The sequence below is a fragment of the Spea bombifrons genome, chromosome 2 (genome assembly GCF_027358695.1).
Source record: "Spea bombifrons isolate aSpeBom1 chromosome 2, aSpeBom1.2.pri, whole genome shotgun sequence".
Taxonomy (NCBI): Eukaryota; Metazoa; Chordata; class Amphibia; order Anura; family Pelobatidae; genus Spea; species Spea bombifrons.
The window spans coordinates 47,681,583-47,704,264 of record NC_071088.1 but is presented as its reverse complement, the minus strand read 5'-3'; the positions used below and the strand labels follow the sequence as shown (position 1 = coordinate 47,704,264).

At 40.5% G+C, this 22,682-nt stretch overlaps 1 protein-coding gene across 3 annotated transcripts in view; it reads right to left on the bottom strand.

The window, feature by feature from the left end:
• Positions 1–2,009: 2,009 nt before the first annotated feature.
• Positions 2,010–22,682, bottom strand: part of KIF21B (kinesin family member 21B) — a 35,866-nt gene continuing 15,193 nt past the window's right edge. The window contains exons 9-36 of one of the 3 annotated variants that reach the window (XR_008346489.1): positions 22,313–22,493; positions 22,087–22,150; positions 21,434–21,610; positions 19,158–19,239; positions 18,785–18,878; positions 18,332–18,520; positions 17,984–18,183; positions 17,406–17,513; positions 16,789–16,857; positions 16,412–16,623; positions 16,092–16,233; positions 15,103–15,297; positions 11,236–11,337; positions 10,976–11,105; positions 10,328–10,388; positions 10,199–10,250; positions 9,527–9,726; positions 8,888–8,959; positions 8,528–8,641; positions 8,353–8,391; positions 6,391–6,527; positions 5,815–5,995; positions 5,548–5,712; positions 5,231–5,348; positions 4,631–4,801; positions 3,530–3,729; positions 3,031–3,253; positions 2,010–2,491 (exon numbers count right to left, since the gene is read on the bottom strand). Coding sequence is in view for 2 of the 3 variants with exons in the window: in XM_053457806.1 (XP_053313781.1) it covers positions 3,154–3,253; positions 3,530–3,729; positions 4,631–4,801; positions 5,231–5,348; positions 5,548–5,712; positions 5,815–5,995; positions 6,391–6,527; positions 8,353–8,391; positions 8,528–8,641; positions 8,888–8,959; positions 9,527–9,726; positions 10,199–10,250; positions 10,328–10,388; positions 10,976–11,105; positions 11,236–11,337; positions 15,103–15,297; positions 16,092–16,233; positions 16,412–16,623; positions 16,789–16,857; positions 17,406–17,513; positions 17,984–18,183; positions 18,332–18,520; positions 18,785–18,878; positions 19,158–19,239; positions 21,434–21,610; positions 22,087–22,150; positions 22,313–22,493 (3,555 nt within the window). In the remaining variant the exon portion in view is untranslated. Of the gene's footprint in view, positions 2,492–2,988; positions 3,254–3,529; positions 3,730–4,630; positions 4,802–5,230; positions 5,349–5,547; positions 5,713–5,814; positions 5,996–6,390; positions 6,528–8,352; positions 8,392–8,527; positions 8,642–8,887; positions 8,960–9,526; positions 9,727–10,198; positions 10,251–10,327; positions 10,389–10,975; positions 11,106–11,235; positions 11,338–15,102; positions 15,298–16,091; positions 16,234–16,411; positions 16,624–16,788; positions 16,858–17,405; positions 17,514–17,983; positions 18,184–18,331; positions 18,521–18,784; positions 18,879–19,157; positions 19,240–21,433; positions 21,611–22,086; positions 22,151–22,312; positions 22,494–22,682 lie in introns of those variants that run through there. The other 2 variants (XM_053457807.1, XM_053457806.1) reach the window with 2 other exon arrangements.

Sequence of the window (22,682 nt, the reverse complement as noted above, 5' to 3'; positions counted from 1 at the left end):
GGCCTCACTTCAGTGGCTTATTATTTAGATATTAATGTTGGGCAAATACTGTCAGTAAAGGTATCCAAATATACCTTTGAGGTGTTTTTTATGTACTGGTCTAAGAATTTGAATAGATACATTATGGGATGTTGTGATAAAACACATTTCATTAGTACAATCAAAATATAAATATATTTTATTTCTAATTCTTGCTTTGTTTTATTAGTACTATTTACCAATTAAGTAAGCATATATATATATTCAACAGAAACATATCGGGGGTGTGGAAGCTTTCCTTCCCCTGTCCCGCAGATTTATTAAAGGCCACGTTAAAAACTATTCACATACTCCCAATAGCTTTGCACTCCAATATAACCATAAACATTGTTGGTCCCAAGACAATTGGCTCATATGGGTTTGAGGCTGGGTGATTGCTGTTCTAAATATAGAGGCGTGGAGAGCAGACCATGGTTTCTTGAGGGTTAGACATTTTATAGTTGAGGTTAGGAGAGCATTAGTGGCGGGAGCATTAGTGGACTTTACCAGAATTCGAATTGGCATCTGCAAGATGACAGCATTTTACTTTTTGTAGAATGAGAGTAAAAAAAAACTCATGGATATGGAAGGGTGTCAGGACTCGGGTAAGCAGGTCGGGTAAGAGCCCAGTTGACAGGCACACAACAGTTCGAAAAGCAGGACTGGATGGTAGCGAGACAGAGGAACTGCAGCAAGGACAGGGAAACTGTCAGAGTGATTGACACATGGCTTGGAAGCCCCAGACAGGCGGGACAGATGGCAGGAAGCCCTTCTGGCGGGGCGCACGACTTGGAAGCCCTTCTGGAGGGGCTCACGACTCGGACCTCTTAGCACATTGATACAGAGACATCTCCTCAACCAGCTCATGATCTTTACTGCCCACAGTGTATGAAAAATTGGGACAGTCCACCTTATAACATGACAATGTATATAGGAATATTCATACATTTTCGATTATACTGTATATCTTCATCTGGGTTATCCTCATTGATATACTCTTTAATTATGAAGCTCCTTTTTTCTAATAACTATATGCAGGAAACACCTATTCCATGTTCCAATCATACACTTTTTCCTGTACCCATGCATATTAATGTTAAACACCATGGTATATTTTTATTTTCAACTTTATTGACACTTGAACATTTAACACCTCTCGACAAAATGTAGAAATTGTGCTTTAAATAAACTTATTTAACACTTTGTACAGAAAAAAAAATGTTCCTTCCAATATGTTTACTGCCAGAATAGCCCCCTTTTGATTTGTTTTATCCTAAGGACATGCAGAAAATGCTAAATGTAGCATCCTAACACCCAGGCCTAGAGGTAGCTTCTTCAGGGTTAAATATGAGGTTCTTGTTAAAGAGTATCTGTCATAGTTTCAAACTAATTCCAGGTCTTCCTACACACAGCCTCTCAACCTATTTTTGAACAGTTCAGATGTGCTTTTGTGATAGACGCCACCTTTATAACTCTTGTCTCCTCAGTGTAGACATCTTTAACAGCCCTTTCTAGTGTCAGTAGGCAACATCTTGTGGATATGCATAGGCAAGATTAAATGTTATGGACTAATGAACAAAACAACGTGGCATGCATTTTGAAGCTGCATGTGTTGTCAACTATCCCTGGGGGAAATGTGCAAAGGTGGGTAGAGCTTCTGGATGATAAGTTATGGAGAGTGTATATATGCCACTTCAGAAGACTTCACTTAAAGTTGTCCTTCACTTTCTATTGTCATAGATGCCAATGCCTCTGTTTATGGGCCATAAACATGTTAATTTAAGTCAGAATGATAACCACGACAGACCCCCCCCCCTGAAATCATAACAATTATCCCTGTTCCAGGATCCATAGCAGGATAGAAGCAGAGTAGTTTTCTACTAGATTTCAAGTAGATCCTAGTGTATTGCTTAGGGGTTGGTGCATATGAGTTGAGATGCACAGTAAGATTTGTTTGGCATCTGGCAGTATGGCAGGTGTGTGAAATTGGAGGTTTTAGAATTGTAAAGTGGACAGTACAAGGGCAAGCATATGTAAGGGGCAGTTCCTAGATGTGGCATGCTAGGAGGTACTTGGGCATTATAAAGGCAGCTGTAATTGTATCCAAAAGTTTTAAATAAATTAGGATGGGTCTCATCTTTTTCTCTCTTTGCATGCTTTTCCCCCACCCTATATCCCACCTTTTCCTCAGCAACTCAACGCATATCTTGTTTAGTTGCACTGGGCAGGTAGATCTGCTGTGACGGGGATAACCGGTTGGGTAAACAATGATTATATTTAAAAAAAGGCCCAAACAAGCAACCACCGTGGATGTGAAGAAGCAAAAAGCTGGTCATGTTCTTCCACTGGACTGTCAGATCTTCCTAATGAGCCAGTGTCAGCCCCCTGGTTGTGCTTAAGGTTTAGGAGTTAAAGGGGTCATGTGATCCGGACAAGACCTCTTCTTCCACTCCACATCTTCACTGTGAGGTCACTGCAGGGTAACAAGTTATGAAATGTTTCTTGGTGTTTCAGTTTTTGTTATATCGTATTTTTGTGTGTGTGTGTGTATTTATATGTCTATACACACACAAAAACACAACAAAAGCTAGGCATGTTTATTGGTCTGTTATATAGTTACATAGAATGGTTGTTATACACTGCTGTTAAAAGGTTGGGGTCAATTAGACATTTCTATGTTTTTGAAAGAAAAAAAATGTTGGCTATTAAAATAACATCAAATAGTTTACACATTGTATTTATTTGTGTATTTTCTAGGGGTACAGAGGCCTTTTCTCAGCAACCATTATTCCTGTGTTCCAATGGCACATTGTGTAAGCTAATTCAAGTATAAGCTTAAAAGGCTAATTGATCATTAGGAAAGCCTTTTGCATGAAAACAGCTAAGTGACTCCAAACTTTTGAACGGTAGTGTATATATATATATATATATATATATATATATATATGAATATTTATTTAATTGCATGAATTGTTTTTTTTTAATATAAATCTATATAAAGATCTATCTCACCTGTCAAATCTCAGTTTACATAGAGGAGAGTGTCCCATACCTCAAATGAAGGGGAACAGGGGTTGATCTTTATAATGGGGGTTGTTAGAGGAACAGTGGGGAGGTGAGAGATGAAGGGCACTATTACGGAAGGCTAGTGGCACGGCCCTTGATCGCCAGAACCCGTCGTGGGAGACATGGAGTAAGGCCAGGAACATACACCCACAGCTTGACCCGGCAGTCACTGAGAGAAAAAGGTAGGGGTACAATAGGAAAGGGGTTGGAAGGGATATTTGTACAGAAACAAAAGAGTGGATATAAGATGGGGAAAATGGGGTTAGAGGAAACAAAGATAGGCATGTTAGTAATAAAGACAGAAGAGATAATAGACACAAAAAACGAGAGGGGAAAAATGAAAACAATAGACACCCAAAAACTAAAAATATCTTTCTTATGGTATTGTTCTAACAATCCCTTTGCTTACTGCATCATCCTTTGTCTACATGTCATCACTACTCACCTGGATGCTGTGAAGACATGACGGCTGTTAGCACACATGGCATTGATGGGGCTTTCATGACCCTTGACTTCTCCAATAGGTGTGAAATTGTCCATATTCCAGACCTTCAATATACCCCCACGGCAGCCGCTGAGCATCATGGAACGTCCAGGGACAAAGCCCAAAGCGCAAACCCAGTCTCGATGTGCATTAGGTACTTGCTGCACAGATATCACATATTAATTATGTGCAAACAAAACACTTCACAAGTAACGACAACAGGGTAATGGTCCCTCTAAATTGACACATAAAAGATTGTTTAATAAAATATTTTTTAGCTTGTAATAATTTCAGGGGTAGATCAGCTTTTAAAGGAGACTAGGTTTGTGTTTAGAGTGCCCCATTTTTAGTTGCATTACACCTTTCTGAGCATGTATACATACTTGAAGTCAATTTATGTGTGATAATAAACTATAACTCTACTGTATAAAACATGATTAGATTAGTATACACACTTTAATTATTGTTAAATTAGATGTTTTAAAAACAACAACATATGTGAGATTAGGATATTACAATTATTAATAAGAGCCACAAAGCAATATCTAAGTTTATCATAAGTATGTAGTCTCTTAGTCCTAAAACGATCACTAAACTAGGCATCTTGTAGTTATATAACCCAGCTTATGTAGGAATTAATTAAAGAGTATGTCGTGTTTTTGGTTAACCCTAATCTTTCTTGCGCACTCAAAAAGAGACCATAGCTGCTCCCCGATATCACTATGGACTACCCTTCTTACAGAGGAAAATCAATGGTGTCTGCCCTTGATAATGCAAAGTAATATCATGGAGTTGAAACACTCAGCTCTTTTTTACACTCTTATAAAGCTCTGTTGCAGTGTGTGTTGATCTAATTCCGCATTATAAAGTGTTCTATCTAGGTAAACCATATAATCGTGTGGACATGAATCTATACCTGCCACGTATCATCTCATTAGAAACCTATTGGAAGCAAATTAGAATCTGGCAACAGGGGCCCAGGAGCAAGATTGGAACATTCTGCTTGAGTTGGGGTAGTTACAGCCCTATTTGTGGTCATGATTGATAAGCTTGAGAAATTACCTGTATGAGTGCATGTTGCTGGAGGTCCCATTTTTTTATACCGTTATCACGGGAGCCACTACAGAGTATACCATTCTGCACAGCCAAGCACTCAATCCCATCATAATGTGGAGGCTCAAGGTTATAGGTGGGAGGAACACTCCCTCCCCATCCCGAGTGGAGTTCGAACATCTTGAAATGGAAAGATGAAGGATGTATTATTATTATTAATTATTGTTTTATACAGCGCCATCAAGTTCCGTAGCGCTACTTTGATTGATGAAATGAATTACCCTAAGCAATTTTCAAAAAGAGAGAACAGTAAGGTAAGAATTAATTTAATATAAAATTTCATATAAAATTATATCAAATATAATTTAATATAAAACACATCAATTCAAAGAATAGATGAGTAAGAAAAAACCTTTCTACCCAGTGGTACAGACATTTTATTGTTTTGTATTTGGTTAAAAAAAAATCTTTTAACTAGTAGGGGCTTAATGGTAAGAAAGAAAAATGTAACAAATGAGTGAATGGGATATATGTAGAGGCAGGTTAAATGGTAAATGCATTTGTTAATTAAAGCACATATATTATATAAAAAAGGGGTGAGTTCGGTACCTTGACGTAATGGTTCTTGGATCCAGTGATTACAAGGTCTCGGCCACTCTGAGTTTTGCTGACAGTCAAACACATGACGGGAGCCATGTGACCTGTAAGCTTCCCAATAGGCTGCAACCTGTAGGAGTATGAGAAACATGACCAAGGTTGCAACAGCCCTAGCAATTTAACAACATACTTATGTATGCTGAGAACGGCCATTTGTGGTAGTCAAATGACAAGAGGTAAAGGAAACTGATACATAAAAAAAACCATTAGACCAATATGGTGAAATTCTTTAAGGTATAATTGCAGAGTATATATATATATATTTATACCTGCTTAGCTCCCAAGCCCGTACTGCATTCCCAGCAGCGGTGTACAGGATTGTTCCATCTGGGTTAAGAGCAATCTGATTAACCTGCATTTCCCCCTGGGAGCTACTTGCAGAGCGGAGGCCCAATCCAGAGGAGGGGTCGCCTGATACTACCTGACCTGAAGACCTGAAGGTAAAGACAAGGGAAACAAGTAGTGGATAAGAAAATAAAGAATTGTCTCCGATGGAGAAGTTAATGGGAAAAAAAGTAGATATAGTCTTTACTCACAACAGAGTCCGCACACATCGAGAAGGGTCGCGGATATCCCAGACCCGTACACATGAAGCAGATGCAGTGAGCACAAGACCAGAGTTAGGACAATGCTTCAGAGACACCACATTATGGGGATGGCCACGGAGGGAGCCGATCTCTTGGCCTGACACCAAGTTCCACAGCTTGCAGGTACGGTCTTGGAGAACAGAAAGAAAACAGAGACAAACACTACTCACAGATCTCTCAATATTTCACAGAACTAAGAGCAAGCGTGAGTGTGTGTGGAGAAGCGTGTGTCAGGGCAAGTGTGTACTAGTCTAGTACTACTTCTGTTTTGGGCCTAAAGGTAATAGAATGATTAATTTGAACACATTTTAACCTAGGTAATTTATTAAGTATTGTTTAAATTAAAACAGTCATAGTATCCTTCACTGAATCTGGTAAAATGTCCGCCATGTACAATCTCTGGTCATTATGGTGCTAATGTCACTGAAAGTTTTTCAAATATTTCTTTCTGTATGGGGGGAGGGCATTGTTAAAAAATGATTGGTCCCGTGGGGCAAATGCACTAGATACGCCACTGGTTCTTACCCTTTGATCCTGTGAACAGTAGTTCCTCTGTAGCATCCACACAGAGCACTGGCTTTGTATGCCCCTCTGCTATAGCCACACACTGCAAAGGGGCCATTCTAGCTCCTTTAACACCCCCTACAGGGCTAATCACACCCCTGTACAAAGAGAGTTATTTTACACAAATATATCTATATATCTATATACACACATATATAAACATACGCAAAGTTCTGCCCTTGTAAACATATGTTTTTTTACACATGCCCATACTAACTGTAAATATACATTGCCATGCATGGAATTTACATGCAAATACAATATCTTGTCCATAAATTTACACATAACATTTTGTCATGCTATACATGCATCCCCTCAATGTATCTGCACAGCATAGAAAAGTGGGACCCAAGAGGTTAAAAGCAGTGCTGAGCATTCATATATATTACATGATAATGATAGTGAATGTGGGGTTACAAAGTGAAATATGGTTACATGACAACAAATAACAAGGAAGATAGGATGAAAAGATGTACAGAAAATCATTAAAGGGGAACTGTCACAGATTATAGCATAACTTAATTAATTAACCCCTTCGTAACAATGGCGGATTTTATTTTTTTTTGTACCCTTCATTTTAACATTTCTGCGGTGCTTGTGTTTCTTTCCCGTTTACTGAACCCACACAAATTATATATTGTTTTTTTTTGTATCATATCATTTACTATTAAAAAAAAGTATACTTGAAAATTCTTTTACTTATCTATAAAATCTAATGAAAAAAAAACTGCTAAATAGATTCTACTATTTGTCCTGAGATTAGAAATACGCAATGTGTTTATGTTTTTTTGCTTTTTTCTGCACGTTATGGAGCAATAAGTACAGGTAGCGTTTTGCTATTTCAAAAACATTTTTTCCAAATCTGCTAATTCTTCCCCCATGTGCCATTTCGAGTATCTTTGTAGCTGGCAAATGCAATTTACCCTATCAAACCATATGAAGACTAGACACCCCAGGGTATTTCAAATTTCATTTAAACTCTTTGCATGCACACATTTTACAACCAGCCTTTTTTATCACATTGTGATTAGAAAGCTGGGCTCCATTCACGTGCATGGTTGGATGCAGTACCTGCATTCAACCTGCAAGTGGAGCCAGAGTTCTCAGGAGGGTCTGAAGAGACCCTTTTGGAAAGTTTTTAAAGAACGCACCGCCATCTTGCAAGTGGCAAAATTACTGGGGTGGGTGTTCGGTGTCGCTGAATGCCTCGCATATACGTACAGCGTATGGCGGATGTTGACGCCCCCGGGAGGCCAGACATGGCTCCTGATGCCATGCAACACTGTTTGGGTGCAGAAAGCGAACGTAGATCGATTTCTGCACCTGTTTAAAGCCATGACGGTCCTGGCACAATCAATTGTCACTAACTGTATGTTAGTGCATGATGTGGCCGGACCGTCAAGTGTCATCAAGGGGTTAATCAAAGCTATCTATAGTTTACATTTTTGTTTGGCAATAAATATAATAATTTTGTAGATACTTGGTTTATATCTTAACCAAATGAAAAGGACCAGTATGTCTGGATGATTTCTTCCTTGTCCAGCAACTTATGAATCGGGCAGAAATGTAATAATGGGAGGACTAATCATGAAGATACAGTATCCTTCCTCATTTTATGCACATTACATTACCTATGTAATGTTTGTTTTAATCTGTAACCTGTTAGCTAGGGTGATTTAGTATATAGCGGTGTAACATGTAGGATTTAGGAAAAGGGACAGATCTGTTTGAAAGCACTGAAGAATGGGAACAGGAAATGGAAAGGACAAACCAAAATGTTATAAGACAAAAGTATAAGACAGTATGTACAATGTAAGCCTAAATGAGGAATTTTCAGCGAAATTTACATTGTTTAGAGCAGGACATGCATGGGATGACATGGGAAGGTGGCACTACTTAGCACATGCTGAGATGGTGTGGTACCTGAAGGCCTCGGAGAAAGAACTGTCACTCTCCTCACACCTGGAGAGAAAGTTTAGGATTAGAAAGAGAGAGAGGAAAATGTTACAAGATGGGTAGAAAGGGGGAGACACCAGTGGAGAAGAAACAGTATGACCTGAGAGAACTGGTTAGGAATTAATAGTGTGAAGACTCTTACTTATCTAATGCAGTTCCTGTGCTCTGGTTGCTCGTCAGTCTGGAAAAAACATTTTTATCATTTCGGGGACGCATAGGGGGAGATGATGGGGGTGTCAGATTGGAATCCATGGTTCTGAATTGGAAGGACAAAAATAAAAGATTATGTATAAACAATATTTATGACGAGAGCTGTCCAACATCCTCTCATCTTTTGCCCTATAACTATTTACCTTGAAAGATGCATCCGCCTCTAGTTAATTGTTTTGCTCCCTCTGATTCCACCACAAAAATAACCATTCCCATTGAATTATCTTCAGTGCTATTTACATACTTTACATACTTGTAAACAATACCTTAAATACGTATATGCTTTACTTACCTGGGTTGTCCTCTGTCATAAGATTTTCTGCGTGTCAGGGGGGATGTGTTTGAACCACGTGACTGCCTTGGACTAAAGGGAAGAACAAGAATTGTTAGGTAAACATCAATCATTAATAATTAATTGTAATTCTGACACTGTGCTAAATAAAATATTTGAGTCCAAAAGAAAAGGAATAAATGTCCACAATATACAAAAATATACCTTAGGAAGAGTGATATATATATATATATATATATATATATCACAAAATAACCAAACAGCACTGATACCCATAGGGTGATCATAAAGGTCATGTGATGCCGGCGCTCCGTCAGAGAAACCTCAGAGGAAGTGATGGCAGCAGCGGAGGTTGTCTGCACATTCACTGGCTGCCAGAGAGGAGGATCCAGGTCCCCTGCAGCACTGCAGGGGATCTGGATCTTAGTCTTGTAGTCAGATCTGAGGTCTGATTATAAGACGACTTCGAATATAAGACGATGCTTTTTTTTTCCAGAGCAAAAAAATATGGAATATACTGGCACTCAATAAATAAAATGTTATATAATGTAATGTAGTGATATAGAAATGTGTCAACATGATACAGTACGTGTTTCAAAGCTTACTCATAAGCTCTTTATGTAGTATATATACACTTACAATGTGTTTCCACGGATCGGTAGGGTAAGGCTACGTGACCCCCTTCCCTGTAGAGCTCCACTGGAGAATCCTCCAACATCTTCAAGAATATCAGTCAGTGATGCTAGAGATTTGGTGATGTTTTTGGTTGAGGCCTCTAATAATGGGCTCAGGGACTCAGCAGACACAGCCTTCACTTGCCAAGAAAGGCGGGGTTCCCCCTGCATCATTTGAAAGAAACAGCCATTTTTGTGTGTTGAAGTATACAATGCACATATAGTGTGCACTTGTATATCACTATGTATCTATTCTAAACAACATATTAAAGAGAGGTCTGTTGATCATGGGCAAACATTTGTCCTTTTCAATTCTTCATTTTATCGACATCTTAGATTTTGCTCTTGTGGGCAAGCAAATATATTTTTAGTATACAATATATATAGTTTAGATATAGCCTGGTAAAGCTCTTTTAGTTTTGAGAATTGTTATATTTGAATTTGTTTTTACTGTTATTATTAGATAAAAATATTAATATTATCTAATAATATTATTTGTATCTACTTTTTTTACTGTTATTATTAAAATATGGGTCTCTGAAGTGTCACCATTGCTAAATACTTGACACTTGAAACAATATCCTGGGCCACATATTAACATACCTAAGACATCACTGTTGTAATGTGTTTTTCTTACCCTCCACTTAAAGTCATCTTGACTGTTTGATCCTTTCATGCAAAAAGAGGTGCTGGGAAAAGAACACACGTATTACAACAGAGTTAATTGGAAAAGTGAAATAGAAGGAGAAGTACATGGTATTCTCACCTTCCATCAGATGCTTGGCTTATTTCTGAAACCTCTTCATCTGTGCTGGCATAGCCATTTTCTGGTAAGAGTGAATGGAGAAGAGTCTTATTTTTGTTGCAGGATATCATACCTATACATGAATGCAATCACTAAACTCACTATAACTTAAAATAACAACGGTGCATGTCAATGTATTTTAGTTTTGGCTCATAACTCTTAGACACAATTACAGTAATGCTCATGCATATCTGTACAGATATGCCCAAGCACTCAACTACCAAGTGGGGAAGAGGCACTCTATTCAGCACAGCACTGAATTGAACTGCTCCCAAGCAAAGCTAGCCATTGGGTTTTAATCGGGTTGCCCAGCTATATTATTCCTTCGGGGTCATGTTTTCTGTACTCCATAAGGACATCACTATCACTATATGTTAAGGTGTCTGATCTTGGGGTGTATGGATCATTAGTGACATAACACAGAGATGCTGTGTTGTTGTAACAAAGCATCAGGAAACCAAGGTCCATGATGAATGACAGCCTGGTATTTCAAGTATCACTGAAATGCATGTTCTTGGCAGTTTGCATATAACCGCGGCAAATTACTATTATTCCTTTTTTTCTATATACTAAGAGCAGTAGCAACAGCAGTTTTTATGTGCTGCTCACCATTCTGCAGTGTTTGACACTCGGATCTGTCCAATAACAGCTGAGATTGTGCCAAGCCAGCCATGTCTGTCTGTCGTAGGCGGGCTTCCAGAATCCGGATCTGTGCATCCTTCTGAGCTACCTGCAGGCCCTTTAGAAAATTAAGTGAATATCAGTAAGAACCAATTTTTTTCAGTTACACAAACAATTACATTTCATCCTGTTATAGATAAAATGTTGTACTTCTATAAGGACCCAGATGGTTTGGGATTGTCTCTTACCTTGTCTATAGAAGCCCGCAGGAAGTTATCAAGCAGATGCCGTGCTTCAGTAAGTGAGCAAGAGCTAATAACAACCGAGGTATCAGTAGGGTCTAAATCCTCCTACGATAAATGGATATACATCTTAACATACATTTTAATATCATTAAAAGCTTTGCAATGTATAGTATGTACCAGTTACAGAAATGTCATGGCTTTTCAAACCTGTTACTCTTGGAAGTGCCTGGTTACCGATGCTCTAGGAACTTTCTGGTTGCGTATGAACCTAGACTAAAACAATCATTTACATTCCCACTGATGTCTGGCTTTGGAGTCTCAGAAGAACCACCTACTAAACTATATTTTGTATACCCCAAACCAGGTATTAAAGAATTAGTCCACTCAGGCGCTGTAGAGGAGGCAACAGCAATTGCGGTATATTTACCCAAAATCAAAACACCCACAGGTGCGATCACTCATCTCCTGGCTGAAAGAGCAATATTATACATTCCTCTATAATATTTACACGAGGACTGCCCTCTCCTCAGGACAGGTTGGGGCACGGGGACTCCATGAGTATCATCAAGTGCTCTGTGGACCCAGCTCAGAAGATGAGGTTTTTTAGCTATAAAATCTATGCAAGCTGGGAAAGCCCTTGGCCCAGATGGCTTTCCTTTGAAATACTATAAACTGATTGGTAAGCATCTAATCAAACCCCTTACTGGGATGCTAAATCCCAAATGGCAGTGGCCTTTATTAGCACACACTGCTGGTGACAATGACAATGTTGCCAAACAAGGGGAAGGATCCTTTAAAATGCCAGAGACCTTTCTCTTTCCTGAATGTTGATCTCAAAATATTTTCCCCTGCTGAGTCATTCCGATCAGATGGGTTTTGCCTATACAGGAGATTCACGATGGGACAATCAGGGCCTTTAACACCATCCCTGTCACTTGCCACACAAGGCAAAGAATGGCCTTGCCCTCAACAGACACTGATAAATCTTTTGACTGTGTCAATTGGCCCTTCATTACGTCTTTCATGAAGAGCGTGAGATTTGGGGACAAAATTAGATCTTGCATCCAGTCCCTGTATTGCTGTCTGTTGGCTAGAACGAAGTTGAATGGCACTCTTAAGGATGGGACTCGACAGAAATGTCCAGTGTTTCCTCTGCTCTTTGTTTTATCTCTAGAATCTCTGCTTCAGTCAATTAGAAACAACCCTGATATCCATGGTCTCTCCTGTAAAAGACATCCGTTTAAAGTTTCTCCTTCTCCTTGCAGTGTCCCAGCTGGCAGTCTCCCTGCCAAACATGGGAAAGGACTTGAATGTCTATGGAACTTTTTCCAACTTAGTGAAATCTTAGATACTTAATATATATTGCCCTCCACTAATATTGGCACCCTTGATAACATGAGCATTGTTTAACCTTTTGATCTCATGGATATTAAACAATGGCAAACACAACACAGGTTTATAAAACAATAAATGTTAAATTTATATGTGTGGCACAATTATTGGCACCCTTTTAGTCAACCTCCCTTTGCCAAGATAACAGCCGAGTCTTCTCCTATAATACCTTATAGGAGAATACATGGCAAAGTATTTGAGACCATTCCTCTATACAGAATACTTCAAGTTTCAAGGTCGACGCTGCTGGACTCTCCTCTTCAGTTCATCCCACAGGTTTTCTATGGGGTTCAAGTCAGGGGACTGGGAGGGCCATAGTAGGGCCTTGATTTTGTGGTCAGTAAAACCATTTTTGTGTTGATTGTTGTCCTGCTGAAAGATCCAGCCACTGCCCATTTTAATCTTTCTGGCAGAGGCTGATATTTGAGTCAATGGTGCCATGTATCCTAACAAAATGTCCCAAAACATTAAAGAGCCTCCGAAGTTCCAGTAGTGTCTGGCAAACTGAAGAAGGTTGTGTTTGGTTTTGGATGAGAGTAGAGGCTTTTTTTCTTGAACAAAAGTTCAAACAACTTTTTGAGGTGCGGTAGGGGATGTCGGATTGAAGTTTAGAAGACTTTCTGACCCCAAGACGCAACTAATTTCGGCAATTCTCCAGTTGTGATCCTTGGAGATTCTTTTGACACGCGAACCATCCTCTTCACAGTGTGTTGAGGTAATATAGACACACGGTTGATTCATAACATTTCCAGTTGAGTTCAACTGAAGGTGGAAATAGGCATTTTCAATGCTCTTGCTATTTCTCATAGCCACGTATAGCTACTCAACAACCTTTTGCTGCACATCACAGCTATATTCCTTGGTCTTACCCATTGTGATGAATGGCTAATGTAATTTGGCCTATGTGTTACCTAAAACTTATACCCCTGTGAAACAGGAAGTCATAGTTGAACAATTGCCTGTTCCTAGTCATCCAGGTGTACATGTATTTGTGTCATACATGCAATTATTTGATATCCATGATAGCAGAGTATTTTTGTGTATTATTTGAAGAAAAGATCAAAATGTTAAACAATAAAGATGATTTTCACAGCCTTCTTTGTTCCTATTTACCAATATATTTGCCAATATTAGTGGAGGGCACTGTATCCCTTTCAGAGGTAGGGCAGATATAGACTTTTCCAACGGGTCGCATTAAATTCCTGGGTATTTGGCTTACCAGTGACTTCTCCTGGTTATACCGGAAAACTCCCCCCCACTACTCACTACGCTGCAAGCTGACATGAGCTTTTGGGTCCTGCTACATATTTCCTGGCAGGGAAGAATTAATGTGATTTATTAAGATGAACATTCTTCCTAGGGTACTATACTTGTCTTAGACAATGTCTTTCTTTCCCTGAGGTCTCCGGTCTTCAGATATGTGTGTGGGGGTTGGAGCCTGAGACTAAAATTTAATCCAGAAGCTGTGGATCACCCTGAAACAGTCCCGGATGCCATTGACCCTGCACTCTGGTATATGGCTTAGGCCACAGTTGCTGGGGAATCTGTTGAGGCCCCACCCACTGCCTGAAGCCACAGTCCAGAGGTATGTGGGATGTGCTGTCCTCCTTCCATCTGCCACTGTTATATCTATTGGACAATTTTGACTTTCCCAATGGCAGGGGCAGCCTGACCCTGGGTTTCCTTGGGGTTCCTCCCCTGTTAGGATCTTTTGCCTGATGGAGGGGGGGGGTGTTCATGGGCAAGTGGGACAATATGCTGGACTCATGCTCAATTGCATATACATGAAAAAGGTTATAAGGTATTGAAGGTGTGGTGGTGATGTGGGCACCTTTCTCCACATTTTGTAGTGCTGTCCACCTATTTAGCCCTCTTCTTAAAATCAGTCCATTGGACTTTTCACCCTGGATGTAATGCTCCTACATAATGCAAGCAGACCTATATAGATCTTCCCTCAGAGACCTCCTCCTTCTCCTTGCTCTTAACCCAATACCCTTTTCACTCCCCCACTTTTTATTCTTCAATCATGGGGTCTGTTGGTTTCCACCAACATAAGCATAAGTGATATACAGGCTTCATCTTTTATTGGGCGGGTTCTCCCATTGCTTATTTCTGTACTACGTTTTGATTTACCCAAAAAAATTAGTCCACAGAGCACTCCAAATGTCAAATCAATAAAATGCAATCCATTTGAGTAGTAGAAGTAATGCACATTGTGTGGCCATTGACGTATCATATGATTAATTTGATATGCCCCTGTGCCAACTGAATCATCTGTGAACATGTTAGACACTTCCCTACACCCAATCATTGTGATAGCGCCTTAAACAACTCTAGTTTAAGAACTAATTTGAAAACTGTGGATTTTTAACTAGGGTCTGAATCCATTTTACAGCTCTCATATTTTATAGCTCACATACTGCATTGAACCTACAATTATAAATATCCATTACAAATTTCTGGCAATCATAGCAATACCTTAGTTTCTTCCATCTGTACAATCAAAGCCTGGCATTCCCGAATGCTGTCATTGATATAATCAATATTAGCTGTCAATGCCTCCAACTCTTCAGCAACATCCTGTTGCACTGCGTCTTCTCCACTGCTACCTTCTGGGGGGATAACTGTGCGGCTTAGTAATGCCTCTTGCAAGAGGGAGAGCTCTTCACGTTTCTAATAAAGGACAAAGATAACAGTGTATGTTAGAAAAAGTACAAAAGTAGATGCTGAGATGTGGTGCCAAAACAGTATATGAACAAATACAGAAGAAAATTATATTCCAACATACTGGAAATATCTGGGGGAACAAAATTGGCTAGTTTTGGATTGTTGTTCCAAAACCAGACATATCGGATGGTCAATAACTGAAATCCACATTCTATATTGTGGTGTTAAATCATTTTAAACAAAATAGCACTTTGTTTATTAAATTGTTTCACATATGTAGTTACACCCTATCATCACACTTCACTCTATCACACCTTCACATTTCACAAAATGTTCACACCTCCACACATCTCTTTACAGTCTTAGACTAACAAGAGCTCGGTAGTGGAAATGTACTCTCTGGATTTACGGAACAGGCTTCACTGGAAGCAGTCTGATGAGGTTATCTCGGTTTGGCTTATTCCAGGATAACGATATCTACGGGGATGCATAGTGCCTACTGTAAAAGCTTGGTAGAGGAGGGATAATGGTGTGGAGATGTTGCTCTGACATCATATCCGTGCTTCAATCAGCACAAATCTCTTTTGTGGTGGCAGCTGCAATGGCTGCCGCGCCCACACTGATAATTGGATGGTCGGCCTCAAGACAGTAGCCTACAGGGAAATTTCCTGGTACCCCTGTAGGTCAGTCTGGCCCCGCTTAACTTTTGTGCATGGGCACACAATTTAGAGGGAACACTGGTTGTGTGTAGCCTATGGAAAAATGGTGGTATAGTAGTTGGCGTGCCTAATTCATCTCACCCTCAGCAGCCTTTCCATGTCATTCTCAAGGTTAAGAAGAGTGAGCCTCTGTAGAACAACTTCATGAACCCTCCTTTCCAGTGTCTGCCATTTCATTCGGGCAGCCTTGCTGAGTGGAAGCCCAGGTCGGACCACTTTTCTCCTGCCAGGCAAAAAGAAGGAATTACAATAGCTGAACAACAGCATCATTCTACCCTGTTTGTCTCAGATCATTTTTCAATTGAATGTGTCAATGTGAATTGTCCGTCTTCCATTATGTGACAGCATTGGTATCACACCTGAGGGAAATGTAGATATCCATGTCACTTATGAGGAATCACCTTGGTGTACGAGTTCCATTTGTCACTGGTGTCGTGTCCATAGTTGCCTTTCTGTTCCACTGTCTGACAATGCTGGAGACAGAGCGTGTGCTGCTGTCTGGTTCTGAAGATGTTGTGCTAGTAGACATCTCTGCTCCAGAGTCTGGAAGGGAGGAAAGGCGGCTGACGGAACGATCAGGTGCGGGTCTAGAGAGCCGTCGTAAAGCAGAGACCTGAAAGGAAAAAGAATGCAAAAAAAAGGTGGTGGTAGCTGCGAAAAATGTATATCAATATGTTGGGGAAAGAGATATAAATAGCTATAAAATAGAAAATTAGAAAAATAGATTTTTAAGGATTTACAACATATTACAAAATACACCCTTCTTGACACAACTAACCTCCTGTGTCTTGCGCCTCAGCACAATCTCCTGCTGTCTCTTTTGAGATTCTAGTGCCCGGATTTGAAGCTGAGGACGAAAACGCATGGTTATATTGAAAAATCTTGGCATAGTATCATATTGTAGATATATAAACACGATTATGACTTTTCCCTGCTACACAGTTGTCCTCACTTTAGTACAATACCATTCCTCACAATCAGGGCCGGCCGAAGACTTAACGCCGCCTGGGGCGAAGTTTAAAACGCTGACGCCATAATCTACGATCCCCCCCCCCGGTACTTACCTTTAAACAGTCCTGCGGCGAGTCTCCCTGCTCTGCCACGGTGCCGGCTTGTAATGCTGAGCGCCGGAAATTGACGTCGCTTCCGGCGCTCTGCATTACAAGCCGGCACCGGGACCGAACAGGGAGACTCGCCGCAGAGGAGAGAGAGAGAGGGGCGCCGAGCGGGTAAGCGAAAACCACTCGGTGCCCCTCTCTCTCTCCTCCGCTTAAAAAAAAAAACAAAAAAAAAGCGCTTGGGGCGGCAAAGTGCCGCCCCTTCTAAAGTGCCGCCTGGGGCAATTGCCCCAGTCTGCCCCATTATAGGGCCGGCCCTGCTCACAATCAACCTTACCTCTTGTCTGCGCTGTTCTTTCTTCAGCTGAGCAATCTCTCGGTTCCTCTTAGACTCCACAAGTTTTCGCCGCTGTTGCTCCTCCCGCATCTGTTTCATTAGCACTGCCTGGAGAGAAAGGTTTGAGTCATGCAAGGGCTTTCAGTTTCAGGGTATTCAATTGTTTCATGAAAATTTTGTATTGCAGTGATATATCCCGACCTAGGCCAATGAGGCACAGGCCTAGTGCAGTAGTCCCCCTGGTACAAAATCGGGGGGCAGATTGCACTCTCGAGCTATCAAGCTCCCTGGTGTCCTGCTGCACATTGGGCAGGTTACAAGGGAGGTCTTTGATCTCCCCAACTGACCTATTTACGCTACGGAGGCTGTGTCGGCTCAGCAAAGCCTCCATAGGATGTTTACTTTGTTGTGTGAGTGATTTTAGAATTTAACTATACTTCACAGTAACTGTCAAACTCACTATTGCAATCACTGCAGTAGTAGAAGAATAGCACCTCCTCTTTAAATAATTTTTATTTCACTCATTGCTATTGCCATTCTTCTATTCATTTACAAATACGTTTCCCACTGTTCTTTACCTTTGCTTTCTTCATATCACTCAGCTCCCCCTGAAGTTTACGTAGCTCTCGTTCATATCGCGATTGGTTCTTTAACAGTCTCGCATGCTCTCTCTGGGCTAACTGAAGCTTCTGCAGGTCACGATTCATTTCTCGTAAGCGTTTCTCATAATCTGCACGGATCTTGTTAGCTTTTTCCTCTGTATAACACTCCATAGAGCCTGCATGGGGTGATATATACGCAACGTTATTTGGGCTAGAATAGCAATACATTGTAGTATGTTTAAAAGAAGGAATATGAGATAGAATAGTCAGAATAGCAAGAGGTAAACCAAAAAAAAAGGAGTGCCTGAGGAATTAGTTACATACTAAGCTCTCTGAGCACTCGATCCCTCTCCATTTGTGTATCACGGATCCGGCTCTGTAGCTGCTGGAGCTTCTCCTCATATTGGAGTTTGAGTGTCTGCAGCCGACGCTGACTCTGCTCCAGTTCTTCTATGAGACGCTGCTTTATTTCAATCTCACATGTTAAATCAGCCAGGTCTCCTCCGAGTGAGCCTGCGGTTGAAGAAAATTAGATAGAGTAGATAGCTAGAAAAGGGTAAAGGGATGTTACTTGGGACTTAAACTGTAACTTAAAATGTAATTATCTATGCACATTTAGGCACTAATATAATTTCCATATGTACAATAAAATCAAACATTAAATTCAATAAGAAAGTTAATATTACTATTTTTGAAACATTTGGTATTGTAGCTACATGGTTTCAGAAGTGAGTTTATGGTGACAGGAGTACCTCTCCTGCTTCTGCTCTCATTTACCTTTTTCTTCAGGCTCTGAGTCTGTTTCTGCCTCACTCTCCCCACTTTCCTCACTCTCTTCCACATCACCCTCGCTCTCTTCATGTTCATACTCCTTGGTTCCAAGACACAACACAAAAGAAAAAAGTTAAAATTATTATATTTCTATGTCAAATAACCATACTATAAACAAAAGGGCACCATACCTCCTCTACCTCTTTTCCTAGTCTCTTAGATTTTCATCTTATCCTTTCCCTCCCTGCCTCCTATTCATCTTCCGCACCAGCTCAGTCTCTCTATTCCTTTTTGACTTCATGTCATGCTTGCCATTTTTTTACTGGCCTCTGACTTTCACTTTAACACCACATGCTTGTTTTTATATTTTCTTTAATACCTCTTCTGCTTCGTTCTCATCTGTTTCCTCACATTTTTCGAATTCATTTTTTGTTCTCTTTTTGTAGCTGCCAACATCTGGGCTGTTAGGGTAAAGAGAGAGATTTGAACAGTTAGTTAAAATACAAAAACATGAGGACTAAATGTAGTGTTATATGTTTGGGTGCAGGAAAAAAGGAAACAGGAAGTTATAAAATGCAATTTTAAATTATACATGTTTACTTCTACATAGCTCATGCGTAAATCTGATTACAGTCAAAAAACAGTTTTCAACTTCTGCTGCAGGAAGAGCTTGGCTGGTCCCCGTATGATATTCAGTTAACCCCTTCATTTTTGTATCCTTCGTGACCATAGCTCTGTCAAAGTTGCTGTTCCTAAGCTTGTTCACACAGCAGAATACAGCCTTTCAAAATGGTGAATGTGATCGCTCTGGAGAGTCTTTTTGGCATTGCAGCAACACCGGCTGAGCAGTGAAAACAATATCTGATCATTTCCTGCGCTCATTTAACCCCATCAATGTGATGTCAATGGTCCTTAACTGCTTGTTTTTTGTGTCGTGCCTGGCACATCATTGGTCGTTAAGGGGTTAAATTAGTGAGATTTCTTCAAAGTCTCCTAATACAAAGAACTATGCCAGCTCAGCCCTTGCTAGAAAAACTAACCAGTGTTGGCCTATCACAATGAATAGTGAGTTGAGGAAGTTGAAACTCTCCTGTCAGCTATCTGTTTAGTAAATAGATCCAAAAAATGTATGAGTGGCAAACTTTTAAGAAAAGTCTAATACGTTAAGGAACTAAAAGAATATTTCCAATCACTGATTTACCAATAAACAAATGGCCCAGTATTTCTTCAGTGGTGCTAGTTAGGTCCCTCCTGTTGATCCCTCGACTTAGCCATGCAACCACTGTCCTCTCTGATGTCATATCCATCAGCTCCACCTTAAAAGGACCGATAGGGGCTATGCAAAAACAGGCTGCCTGATACTACATTAGGCCAATCTGACCCTTGTTTTTCAGCACAGGGGCTACCACCCCACTGACCTTCAATCCTTGGGTTTAGGCGGCTAAGGTCAGAGTACACCTCTGAGTTAAAATCAGGACAGCACAACAGTCCATTTTAAAGATTTTTAAAGATGATTTGCTTTGTGTGTTTTGTGTCCAGTTTCCATATGCTCAACTAGGTTTCGAGAGTAAAAGCAACTTTAAATAGCATTTGCACCCAGACTGGATCTTCTCTTTACTAGTATTGGGGTTTTCTGTGCAGTTCTTTTTTGTAAATGTATCTTGGACAGGACCAAATGCATTGAGGCATTGTAAGCCAAATATCTTTTTACTTTTCAATTTGACGCAAACTGTGAAATCTGAATCAACCAATATTGTGTTACAATACAGCTTTAGTACACTTTTCTGCATACGGGGTGTCACGGAGGGGGGAACGGGTGGATTCCTGGGGATACTCCTTACCTGCCTGCCCAGTCGCCGCTTATGTCTAAGTAACCCTGGGCACAGGGTGAACGGGATACCCCGTCTGGTTTGCCCTAACCAGACTCCCATGAACTAGCCAGGAAACACTCAATACACCTGACCGCAAATTCATGGAACTGTATGGCAGTTAGAAACCACAGCGATGCCCGCCGACAATTGGAACTGCGTCGCTATGGACACCATTTGTCCCACCCCGTCGCTCTTACATTAAGCTTGTGGTGGGCAACACTTGGTGGTGGTTATGGAGAGGGAGCTCATTTGGGAACCCTGGTTCTATTACCAATCTTTAGGGCCGGGCTTTACCCAGCCCCAGCTATGATACTCTGGCCAGCCTATTCCTGGGGAAGATTCTGACGCTGTCACTTATGGTTGGATCACGCTGCGTTTTGAACCATAATATCTTCGGACCCTGAGCTCTCCATTGGTACCCCGGGATTGACGCCGCTCCCTCGGGATCACCCCGAAATAGTGACTCTTTGTCGGGTGGGCATTGCTGGCCTAGTGCTTGGGGGGATATGAAGGGTTAATCCCTTGAGCAATTGAGCTTTCAGCGGCAAGCAAGATCTCTATGGCGGAGCTACTCAGTCCGAGTACGGGTCTCCGTCACACGGGCCCCCAATTAAAATTTGCAATGTTTTTAAACGACAATATTGTCAAAATTAAATAAATCACAATAACGTTTAGCGATCCTTTTTAGGGAATTTGAATGTTCATTAGGTGTAGTTTTCAGCACTGGGATGGAATGCATCTACCGACAGAAAATTCCTAATATTTTACAATGATATTGTCTTACCTAGCCTTTTGCCTCAGACTTTGTACCTCTTCCTTTGCTCTACGAACAACTGCATTGACCTCTGAGTCTAGAGTGGGAGTGGGCTGTGCAGGTCCAGAAACTGCAGCACGTGCATTGGCTCGAGAAAGACTCCGTCTCAACGATTCATTCATTGCCTCACTTTCCACCAACCGGGTCCTATGAATAAAAAGTGTGAAAGCTGACCATTCACAAACTCTCAATGGCCAAGAACAAAACCCAGGCAAAGAACGAACGCTATTCTAATATGTAAAAACTTATTAAACACAGTGTAAAAAAAAGTTTCAGCAAAGCATAAATGATTCAGTGATATGAATATGACAAAATCCCACCTAATTAATGTAGAGTATAATTTAGGGTCCTTGTAGGTTGACCCATTTATCCAACATAGTAAAATCTGTTAAAAGTTTCATTCCAACACAAATTACTTTTAATAAAGCCTAAATTACTTTTTTATTTCTTGATGCAGAAAATCATTTTGTGAATCTCCTGTCTCTGTATATGTACAGACGTTCTATTCACATCTCTATACATTTATTTTACATCAGGTTTATTTATCTGCACACAAAAGACTGGCTCCTTTCCCAGTCTGTACACTCAGCTTTTGGCCTTTACACCATAAAGTCCACGCATACCTCAGCTCTTCAATTTCATGGATATAGTTTTGTATCAGAGCTTGGATTTCTTCGTTGCTTTCACCTACAATGGAAAAAAAGGATGTCAACAGGTAAGATAAAGATGATGAGGTAAAGAGTGTATTACTATTTAGATAGGAACGTAAGTGTTGGAAAGGAAGGACATGTTAAAAGATTACGGTATGAACATTTACACATATAGATATACATGAAAGAACGTCTTTACCAGCTCTCTGCAGAAGACGGGCTGCTTCTTGTCCGGCCATACGGGTTACACGGGCGTTGATGGCCTTGATTGCTTCCTGCAAAGCAGTGACCCGAAGTCTCAGGGATGAGTTTTCACTGCGCAGCATGGACAGTTCCTCGCACATGTCACTCAGTGCATCTGAGCCAGGGACACGGTGACCCTAAGGATACAACCTTAAATCAGAGGGAACCTATAGCATGGGCACAGAAGGATATGTAATGTCTACAGCCTGAGTTAAGGGTATGGTTGCAGTGCAATGTTTGGAAGGTCTGAAATATGTATTAAGTGGAGTCATTTAAAATAATGTTTAGTGTTGTCTGATGGATATTGCTGATATTGTTGATATAGT